This window comes from Buceros rhinoceros, unplaced genomic scaffold (genome assembly GCF_000710305.1).
Source record: "Buceros rhinoceros silvestris isolate BGI_N320 unplaced genomic scaffold, ASM71030v1 scaffold18363, whole genome shotgun sequence".
In the NCBI taxonomy this organism is placed as follows: Eukaryota; Metazoa; Chordata; class Aves; order Bucerotiformes; family Bucerotidae; genus Buceros; species Buceros rhinoceros.
The window spans coordinates 124,566-135,921 of NW_010405640.1; the positions used below are offsets into that span (position 1 = coordinate 124,566).

General features: G+C 45.8%; 1 protein-coding gene across 1 annotated transcript in view; it reads left to right on the forward strand.

The window, feature by feature from the left end:
- Positions 1 to 11,356, forward strand: part of SLCO3A1 (solute carrier organic anion transporter family, member 3A1) — a gene marked incomplete at its 5' end in the record, with an annotated part of 113,004 nt that overhangs the window by 100,599 nt on the left and 1,049 nt on the right. The window contains 2 exons of the mRNA XM_010133820.1: positions 3,835 to 4,010; positions 7,087 to 7,151. Coding sequence (XP_010132122.1) covers positions 3,835 to 4,010; positions 7,087 to 7,151 — 241 coding nt within the window. The remainder of the gene's footprint in view (positions 1 to 3,834; positions 4,011 to 7,086; positions 7,152 to 11,356) is intronic.

An 11,356-nucleotide genomic window follows, 5' to 3' on the forward strand; every position in this document is an offset into this window, starting at 1 on the left:
CTTCTCTCTCTTTCCCGGCTTTGCTTTGAGGCAGCAGCAAGAGCAATTGTCAGGGGAGCAGAGACTCCAGCCAAAGATATTCTGCATTTTTTATTTCTCCATATCTAAGAGTTTATTTCCTTTAGAAAACTTTTAAAGACCAAACCATCTCTGTGTAAAGAAGATGTGGGGAATTTTTAACAATATCTTAAAAGCCTGCTTTTCCATTTTTTGCTGCTGAAATGCTAATGTCTTCTGGGTTATGCTGAAAATGAGTGCCTGCTGCTCCCATGGGTGGGAACCACTGGGGTTCCTGCAGTCCTTGTTCCCTGCCCAGGGCCATGCCTGTGTGGAGCCTGTGGGAGGTCATCCTGGTCACAGTGACCATTTGTGGATGCTGGGAGATGGGTGGTCACCACATGCAGTTATACCTCTGCGGTTTCACCCTTCCTTTTTGAAGAGACTACAAAGCTCCCTTCCTGCCTTAAAGAGGCAAGTCACTTATGAGTGCTGGTCAGCAGAGGTGCAAGCGCGCTGCTAGCAAGTGCCGACCTGGGAGCTCAGCCTGCTTAAACCTCTTCTCTCCACAATTCCCACTCCAGCCTCAGAGATATTCAAAGACACCCCTTTGAAATACCAGTCTCAAGATGCTTTCAGCAACCTCACAAGGGACTCCGTGAGTGTGTGGCACACACAAAGCACATACACATGGCCCATACCTCTGACCTCTTCCTCCTCCTCCTCCCAACAAGAGACAAGGCAACACCTGAGGCAGCAACCAGATCATTTTAACAAGAAGCCACCTTGTACAGGGCAGACAGAGTAGTGTCCTGCCAGTTCACCGAGCCCTTAACAAGAATACAGCTGGCGCAGGCCATGGCTGGAGTGCAGGAGCGACCTCCTCGCTGTGCGGTTCAAGGCAAAGCTCTGGCTTCTCTGGAAGGAGCACAGTAATGAAAATTCAGCTCTGCCCCTTCAGTCTGCAGCTGCCTGACCTCGTGCTCTGCGAGAGCAAACCTCTGAGCAAAATCCTCACTCTCCCTCATCCTCTCTCTTACTCGTTCTTTCTTATTTTGCCTTTTCATCATCATCTTGGGGTTCTTTTTCTCACTTTGTTTTGTGGGGTGTTTTGCAGCAACATTTTGAACACAAATTAGTGAGGCAATAGCATCCACTGGAAAGGGCATTAGGAAGAATTATGGACCAGTTTGGCCATGCAATGGCCCTCAGGCAATGCCAAATTGCCAAACCCGCTTTTAAACCCATAATCCAGGTAATGACCTGTCTAGAGGATCTTGAGAGTGTTATATGCTTGCCATGAGCCAAGGGTTGCTTTTTACTGGGACATAAAATTCTCTGAATGCTTTATTTAACTTCACCGCATTGGACATCTCTGGCTGCCTCTCCCCACTTTTCCTCTGTGGACAATTTCTAAAAGCAGCGTGCAGCTCAGGTTTTCCTCTTCCATGTCTTCTGTCTTACTGAGCTGCTTGCAGAGCTGTACCTGTCCAGAAAGTCGTGGGAGTATCGGTGCTGACAGAGCTCTGGCACTCTCAGGAATTTCTCGTCTAAGCCATTCCTGGGAGTGACCCTGGTGTACAAAGCTGTTGTGCATCTTGTTTGTTTGATGCTGTTGCTTCTCTCATCGTTTTGGCTGGAGACACATGAATTCCAGCCTGGCACTACCATGCTGGCAGCTCACAGCTTTGCTCTGAAGTAGCAGCCTGGCCCTTCCCTGTCAGAGCCAGGGTTTAAAAAAAATGTGTAATTGAAAACATGGGTCATTTGCGTAGATAATTACCCCAAACTCAGGGTGCTGTTAAAGGTGAAAACTGCATATGTGCATCGTCACATGTACACAGGAGATCTAGGTGAGCAAGCTGCTGGGCTTGGAAGGCGGTTACAGGGTATGGTTGAATACGGTGGGATTGCAGACAAGGGAATCCGCAGCAATTTGGGATGGGTAGCCAAAAGTTGCTTCGCCACAGGACAAAGCAAAACTCCGTCTTTCATGTTTCCCTGTTTGATGTCTGTGAGTTGTGTCAGTAATAAAAGATCAAAGATCTCCCAGGTAAGGGGGAGGTGCAGCACTAAGCAAGCAGGTGTAGTTGGTGCAAACTGCTCATGCTGCTTGGAGCTAACACCTTGGTGCAGAATGCTCAAAAAAGCACATTGAGGGGCAAATTTGCAGGCAGCGGAGGTAGGGACCTGCCTTGTAGGTCGTAAAAACTGACAGTAGTGCGAGGAGAATTTGCTCCACCTTCGCCAGAAATAGGTACTTCCTCTTTCTTGGTGAGAGCCCACGGGAACTAAGCAGCCAGTTCTGTGTTCATGCTACAATGGGAATTTTGTCCCGGGATATTACAGTGCAGTCTGGTACTTTCCTGGACTTCGATGGGGTTTAATCCACAGGGCAGCGTTGAGGCTGGTTGCTAGCAGCACACTGCACTAAGAGTCAGGAACTACAAATTCCTGTTGTGTCTGTGCAAACACCAGTGCAGTGGTGCTAATTGTCACCATCTCAAAGTCTTCAGGTGGCAGCTTCTAACTCCTGGCACAGGAATTTGTTACGTTAATTATTGCTTGCCAGCTGGAAAGGCACCTGCATGTCTACTCCAGCTCTCCTGCGGTTCTGCACTGCGGTCTCTCTTGCCCTCTGTGCACTTATTTGGAAAAAATCATTTGACTCCTATGCAGGAGAAAGAGATTGGTGTCAGAAGGGCTGGAGTAGCATCCTCGTGGACCCTCATCTTTGGAGGCAGTGAACCAGAAAGTGTGTTTTTGTATGGTCCTAAGGGAACCCCAGGAGAAAAGCAGAGGAATTTCTGCTTGAACGTGGTAGAGGGAAAGGGACAAGATTTAGCTATTTTTCAATACGTTTTATTTTACGGCATTACTCCTCTTACAAACATGTGACCTGCGAACCCAGCGGGCTGATGAAGACAAGCCATGAATCATTTATGATCGTTTCATTCTGTATTTGTTAAGGGATTTCTTGGTAGTATTGTGTGCCTTAATTGCACTGACATCCCCCACTCAGAAATTCAGAAGGGCGAGTTGGAAAATAAGAAAAAAAAAACCCCCAAATCCCTAAATCTGTGACTGGCAAACAAAGCTGCTTTTCACATCCTGCACTTGCTGGAGAGATCAAAGCAAAATGCAGTCATTTCACCCTCCTTCTGATCACATATTGATAAAGTTTATCTCGCCTGACTTCAGCTTTTAGCTCAACACAAATCCCTCTGAACCAGATGTCGTTTATTAGCCCTGTAGTGCACTTGAGTCCAGCAGTGTCTGTGCTGCCAAGCTGAGATAGTGGTGGGCCACAGCAGCCGTCGTGGGTGGCTCCTTCCCAGGATTCAGGGCGCTGGAAGCAGGCACCAAACCCACAGCCAAGAACAGGGCTGCAGATTTACCTGCTTTGAGTGTGCTTCAGTTTAATTGCAACAGCCAAGAGGAGGGAGGTAAATAAGAAAGTAATTAGAACTGTAATTTGGGGATCTTCCTTGTCGCAGGGACACAGATCTTTATTCTCCTCCAAAGGGATATAACTTGCTAATAATTTTGTCGCAGTGACATTTATGAGAGAGACTTGAAAGGAGCAGAAGAAAAGAAACAAGCCAAGGGATAGCTTCCCTTGCTGGTAGCACGCATCAGAGCTGATGTGCTTCTGAAATTCTCTCCAAATCCCCCTCAAATCAGCACTTAGGAGTTCCTTAATTGACCATTAGAGGATTCGCAGTCACTGTTACTTCTTATAGAGTGTGGGTGATGGGGGACCATCATGATGGGGGTGATGGGGAGTGGGGTGGGGCACGGCTCTCCCTTCTCCTTAACCCCTGTGCTCCTCTGCAGAACCTCAGCGGCTGTTCATGCCTCACCTCGGTCCCTGCTGAAAATGCCACCGTTGTTCCTGGCAAATGCCCCAGCCCCGGCTGCGAAGAGGCCTTCTTGACATTCCTCTGTGTGATGTGTGTTTGCAGCATGATTGGGGCCATGGCACAGACACCATCAGTCATCATACTCATCAGGTAGGACTGCAGCTGGGAGGAACCTGTGAGCTTGATAGGGCTGCTCTTGGGGTGGGAGCAGGGCTGGAGGAACTATGGGGTACTGCTGGGAGCTGCAGGGAGCCAAGGGTCCTGGCCTCTGCCTTTTAGGCAGCACTGACTCTCCCCAGATCCATGACTTTGGACTGAACCTCCACTCAGGCCATGAGAAGAGCACTCCCTGGTGGAGATGCCTTGAGCGAGCTGCCCAAATTTTCAAAAGTTTTGGAACCTTCTCAGCAAATGAGGAGCTATGGGCACAGGCTTTCTCGTACGTTACTGCCTGTACGTGTAGACAGGAGCTGGGCATGTGAAAGTCTGAGCAGAGCTGCCTGAACTTGAGCCCCTTTGTTTCACGTTGCATCTTCTCTCTAACCCAGTATTTCGCTCCATGGTTGGGCCATGGCAAGGCCCCACTGAGTTCAGTGTCTACTGTAACGACTCACTAAAGAGAATACAGGAATTGCTGGAGCACAGCTTTGGTAAAGTGGAAGTGTGGAGGGACTGGGATCTTGCAAACTAAGAAGATCCCTGCAGGGATGCGGTAAAGAAAAGGTGGCAGGCTGCTTCTTAACAGGGCTGGGAATAGCACAGGAAGCATACAGATGTGCAGCTTCTGGTCCAGGTGGTACAACTGCATCGGGAAAGGGGCAGAATTGCAACTCCATGTTCTCAGCACGTAATCGCTTAGTAAGTTACCCTTAGGGATGGCCTTGGAGACCACAGAAACCATGGAAAAATGGCAGGCTGCAGCGAAGGCTAGCTTTGGTCAATACTGCCCTGGCTAGAGTTTAACTTCTGATCCTGGACCAAGTCCAAAACCAAAAGGAACTTGAAAGTCTGAAGGACAACTCTGAGCTGAAGCAATATGAATAGATGGGCAAAAGTAGCTTATTCAAATAACTGACCTTGTGTTATTTGCAGACACATGGAACACTTCACCTTATGATATACGTATATTCTCAGCCCACATTTATCCAGAATTACTTATCTGTCCAGGCTGTCACTTGCCGAGAATAATAACCAGAGGCATAAATAGCAGATCCATTCTGCTGCCTGGAAAATTCCAATAAAATTCAATCAATAAGGTCTATATTAGAAACACACTCTTGAGTGGATCTTGGACAGAACAGCTCTGTGAGGGCATGTCTCCCTGCAGGATACGAAATGAGATATTCCACCTACTAGTTCGTTCCTCTCTTTGCGTCTAGAGTAGCTAAAGGGAAATCAAATTTCTTATGATAAATATTGTGGCAAAAGTAATTTGAAGTTTGAAGAGTTCTTTGTTCAAGGGAGCTGCCAGCACCTGTAGGATCCTGAATGGAGATGTCTTCCTGTCGACTTCAAATGAGATAAGCCAGCCTGGAAGAAGAGTACAAGAGAATAAGAAAAGCGAAGGGAATATTAAAATATGCAGCTCGTAGCTGTAAGAAATAAACAATTCACACATTCAAATTAGTAACTAGACTCCCCTCAGAATCCCCGATAACTACTAAAATGTACGGGGAAGAGCTCTTCACCCTGTAATGCCTCACGCTCTCTTGCGTCTGCCATCTTGGATTGCTAGAAGAACGTTCTGGCGTGTGAGCGTGGCCGTGGTGGCCACGGCAGTGACAAGTGGCACGGGCAGCTCCTGTGGTTATTTAAGAATGAACTTCGGTGTCTGCAAATTAGATGTCTTGTCTAGGCAAGTCATTTGTTCCCTGCTGTCGTTGGTGAGAAAAAGAGATGTCTCCAGGTGGCAACTTTTGCTCTGCCCTAAGGTGTGGGGATTGACTTTGGTCTTAAATAGAAGAAGGTGAACTGATGGACACTGATTAAAAACCCACTCTGAATATTTCACATAGTAATCTATTTTTCCATAAAATAAACTTTAATATTCCTTCTGTTTCCTTCATTTCCCACCGTGCTGTAGAATCCTATTTGAACCAACGCATTAACCACTGGAACATTTTTTGCAAGGGTAGAAGCTTCATAGTGTAAAGGCTTTATATCGAGTCTGGGGGTCTCGCTGAAAACTCTGCTGAAATTCAGCCGGAGGCCGCGTCAGGAATTGGGGTACAATGGCCCGTGTAATGTGTGAGATGAGGGCAGGTGGTCAGAACGGTCTTCTCAACGTCAAACCTGTGGCTCTTTCTTGCTGTTTTATCGGTACTGTCTGATGCCCCTACAAGGTATCTACACAGAGGACCACCACTGCCACCATGGGTGCCACTAGCAGTGCTGCCCGCAGGCTTCTGTAAGGAGCTATGGGAGGAGGCAGCTGAAGGCCCTTGAAGCTCCCTTGAGTGATGAATCTATCCTGCGGGGATCACTGCTCTGCTCTCCCAGCCTTTATATACTGTGGGAAATAAAATGCTATTATAAGACCTAAGACCGAATTAATGATTTCCAAAATTCCAAAGACTTTGCTGAGCCTACCCCAAGAGGATGGCTTTAGCCAGTAGCATCCTTAGATTAGATAGAAACTCATTAATTATTTTTTAAAGCATCTTTAAAGGATAGCACTAATGTGATAGAGTGGGTTAGCAAAAGGCAGCACAACCGTTGTCTTCCCAGCATAAAAAAATTTCAGATGCTAAACTCATGCCCATGAAAACTAACCTGAGCATGTCCTCACTGGGAGGTTGGTTTAACAAGCTGACTGAACCTTTTGGTCCATCATCCTCCCTCCTCTCTCTTGTTCCCAATAGTCTGGGAAGTCTCAGAACAAAAAGTTTTCCCTTCCACCAATTCTCAACATCTGGAGCCTTGAAAGCACAATGGGGAGCTTGTAAATGGTGATTTACTGGGATGGAAATTTCACTTTTCCCCATCCAACGACAAGATTAGCTGTTGTTATTAATGACTTAGCTAAATTCCTGAACCTGTCACCAGTGCAATTACTTTTAGGACTGTAGGCAGTTCAGACGAAGGGAGAAGAAAAACTCCATTAATGACTTTTTCAAGGGGTGGTGGTGGCATCCTGGCTGACAGGACAGGATGGCCACGGGGCATGTTAATCAAAGCAGAACAACAGGAATCGATTTCACTCTCTCTCTCTCCCTTCTCCCTGCAGAACCGTGAGCCCCGAACTCAAGTCTTACGCTTTGGGGGTGCTTTTCCTGCTTCTCCGTTTGCTAGGTGGGTATAAAAATTCCATATTCTTCTCTCCCATCCTTTCCTCCCTCATGGAAAACTGTATTTTTAACGTGCTAAAGTTGATTTCTACTCTGTGCAGTGCTGTGGTTGTCATGAGTGGGGTCTGACACAACGGGGTCTGAGCCCTCTCTGTGAAGGATATAGCATTAAGGCTCCTGCAGGCACTTTTCCTGCCATTTGGATTGTGCTAATGGAAGAAAATGCGGTGTTGCATGAGAAATGACCGTCTCTGCCGTGGTCCCACGCACCCAGTTACTCTTCTATAGCTGTTATTAACATGTCAGCAGCTTGCAAAATTACTGCTGTATTGCGTACTGCTGAAGTAGAGGGATATGTATTTTTATTCTCCCTTGAGGGACAGGACCTGTGTTATATGGCGTGTTTGTCCCTTCCTTCAGGTCTCTCAGAAAGAGGAACAGCGAAATGAGACAGGCTGAGTCCTTGTATCCTCCTGTGGGTTAATATCCCATTAAAATGCATATGGCTGATCCTCCAGACCAGGATGTGCTTCTCATGTATGAATTAAAAGGAGCGCACTGGGCTGTTACTTGCCCGCTTCTTGTTTCTGGGTGGAGGGTTTTTCCCCTTTCGAAGAGATGGCTCTTATTTTAAAGCTCCTCTATTTCAGCTCATTAATCTCAGTGTTTCAGCGTAAGAGACTCTCCGATCCGTCGTTGTGCGGGTCCATCTCGTGCACGGGGTTTCTGCATGTTGTAGAAGTGGAATTTACTTTTTTTTTTATCCGGGCATGGGTAGTACCTTCCCTGCATGACCCTCCCACCGGTCTCAAAGGAATGAGATAGAGAGTAAAATGCCACCTCCTAGGCTGCAGCAAGGCACTGGGACATAGGGGACCAAAAATCCCACATATATTGCTTTGAATAAGTGACCTCATTTATTTACTTCTTTTGTAACACCTTATTCCCCATCAGCTGAACGGGACATGGCGGTCCCAGACCAGTTTACGATGAAGCCAATCAGATTTTTGTTGCTTTTGGTGAAGTACCTGCAGTCATACAGAAAGCTCCATCGGGTGGTTCTATCCAGAGCTCAGATAGCTCAAAGGGAACCTTCTAGGTTGACCTGGGTCAACTCTGGTTCAAGCCTTGCAAAGACAGCATTTTCTTTAGCTGTCAGCGATGCTCTCGGGTTTTGGCCTGTCTTCAGCGCTCGCTGGCTGAATGCAGAGTGTCAGCAGGCAAGTGCGTGAGGAGGATGCCTGTGGGCTGCTGTCTCCAAAGCAAAAAGTACTTAAGGGGGAGATTTTCTCTCTTTTCCTTTCAAAAGAGAGAAACCTCCTGAGATGTAGCATCTTGAATTCCTCCAAAACCAGGCTCAGACATGTGTGCTTTAGTTGAATAGATCTTTGGGGTTTTTTTTCCAATACAGAATCTGTAGTAAGAATTTAAACTCAAATCTGTGTGTGTTGCTCTTGTCACTAAGGAGTTCCCGTGAAATAAGACAATACCTCCTGAAGCATACAGCAATGTAGCTTGAACCCATGGAAAATGAAGAGAAAGGTACTGTTCCATATGAGCAAGGATATCCAAATTCTGCCCTTAACAGCTGGAGGTTCGAGAATAACTTTACTGATTTATTTTAAAAGCTTTTCTGTTCACCTTTAAGCTTTGACTTAAGACGAGAGTGATAATAGCTGCTTCTTGAACCAAAGGAGAGTATTAAATACAGGAGATACGAGACCCGGAGGTGCGATCGCAGCTAATAGATTTCAGTAAGACAGAAGCAGATTTTTTTTATACAGCCCTACAGTTTCTGCAATGAAATATATATAGAGCAGAGATTTTTGCAACACTTTGCTGTAAGAGATAAAACATGATTGAATCTCTTTAATATTCACTATAATAACATGAAACAAGACCGAATTCTCCAGATATCCTCCTGGATGTGTTATCTTACTCCATGGGAATTTTGCTGTGAGAGGGCAGCGTTAAGTGTCTTCATATAAAAGTGTTACTGTAGTTTCTCAGAGAAGAGAGTAAAGCAATGCTGTTGGAGGCAAGGGTTTGGAATGGAAATGCCTGGAATGGCAAAGAGTTTTAGTCTTGTAAGCTCCCAGATGAAGTTTTCTGGATGGTGTTCACCACATATCCTAGCAAAGCCTCTTCTAACCAGGGCGCTTCCTTATGTTTTCCTTACAAGTCCATGTTACTTGCTTTTCTTCTTCCAACTTGCCAAAACCACAGTATTTCTCTCTCAGAAGGACTGTCCAACCTGCAGTGCCACCCTTCAACTCCCACGTCTCAGAGGGTCTAGGCATTGAGCTGTTCCTGTGAGCATCTTGTCCTCTCCTGTGGTAAAAGTGACTTGAAACACTCACTGGTTCCTAAAAGTTTGTCATGAATATTTCTTTAAGGTTTCCACATCCATGCCTGTATCCACATAGGTGTAGCTTTGGAATTCAACGAACCAGGTTCTTCTCCAAGTCTTATGAGGAACAATTTGCAGGCCAATTTGTCTTGAAAGCCTGGAAAGCCAACTGAAGCCAGCAGATGGGGTGGCAGCTCTCTCTGAAGTTCAGCCTCTACATCGCCAAACCTTTGTGTCAACATCTCAGCGTGTTAACAAGGAGGGCTCACACCTCAGAATTACGATCCAAATGCAGGGTTTGGCTTTGTTTTTTTTTTTTGTCTGAAAAGCGTGCAGTCCTGGGTCACTGCTACATCTGGAAGTTGCCCCCTTAGGTGGGGGCCAGGGCCAGTGCAGCACGGGGCTGCATTCAGCAGCCCAATCTTTTTGGTTGTTTCTGGCCAGAGCCCAGCAGGACTTCTGAAATTTCAGGTTGAGTGTGTGGTTGTCCACAGGTTTCAAACAGAAGAAGAATCTTTTAACTTAGCAGACCATGGCAGTCTGGAATTTCCAGTCAAAATGACAAATGGAGAGCTGGCATATTTTCCAGAACATAACCAGGTTTTCAGATGTGATGGCTGGAACTTACAGTTTTCTGTAAGTGTTTCTTACAGAAGGATTGTCTTTCTTTTCTATCTGTTTTTATTTACTGCATTTGTGCTATTAATGACTGGTTAAAGTCACTCCCAAAAGCCCATATAGCCGTTCTTAACTCCTGCATTTATTAACATGCAAGGAAGATCAAACAAAATCTGCAGAACACTAGTCATCGACAAAACAAAATAAAGAGATCTCCGTTACCACAGGGAACAGTGAAGACAACCGGTTCATTTGTAGTCTTAGGATATATGTCATGAATGTCACTATTTCATTCATGACAAGCTGAAGGAAGGTATCTTTTTTAAGCGTGGAAATCCAGGTTAATGATGAACCTGGATCCAAGATTAAACACTTCTCTGTCTAGATACATCAGTCTTATGTCTGTCTGTCTACACGTCTCAGGCGTCACAGCACTTAACAGATGCAGTGGTACTGTCGAGGGTATGTTGTACCTGCCTGCTGCTGGATTTCAGCAGGTACGACCCTCTCCTTTGCTTTTCTTAACCTACAGCAATTATTTTATCAATCGAGGTTTTTTCCAGGGTTTATCCGGTTCCAGCCTCCCCCGTAAATACAGCAGAAGGAAAAGAAATGGTTTACATACTCAGAACATCCACATTTTCTTCCGAGTGCTGCACTCTGGGTGCACGTGTGCTTGCTAGAACCTAACCACCACTGGGGTAATGTGGAACAGGGGGGCCTCTACAGTATCTCTTAGGATGGGGAAAGGAACAGAAGAAAAACATTGCCTTTATTAGTTAAATGAGATTGGAGTGATTACTTTGCCTTAAGACTGCAGCTCTCCTGCAAACGATGATTGAGAAAAGCTCATCAGTATTTAGCTGCAGTGGCTGTGGGAGAATCCTGCTGTGATGCTTCATTTAATGGTGAAATTTTCTTTTCTTTTCAGATGTAATCTTTGGCATCTAGTAGAGGCTATTCTTTATTTTCCTTAGGTTTGGAGACAACCTTCTTCCATGTCAGAAAATTAGATCTCAGTGCCTCAGCTGATTTCAGGCTCTGAACTGGAGTCCTATGACATCCTTCGGGTGCACACCCCAGAGTGCAGAATTGCCAATATCTAAGCAGAGAGCAAGCTGCAGGGCTCTCCTCCTCCTCGTTCATTTACCTCTCCACCCAGTCTCATTAGACAAACAAAGTGGCTTAATAAAAGCCTCTTAAACTTGGGTAAAATACTTCCTGCGTGTTGATAACAGCAG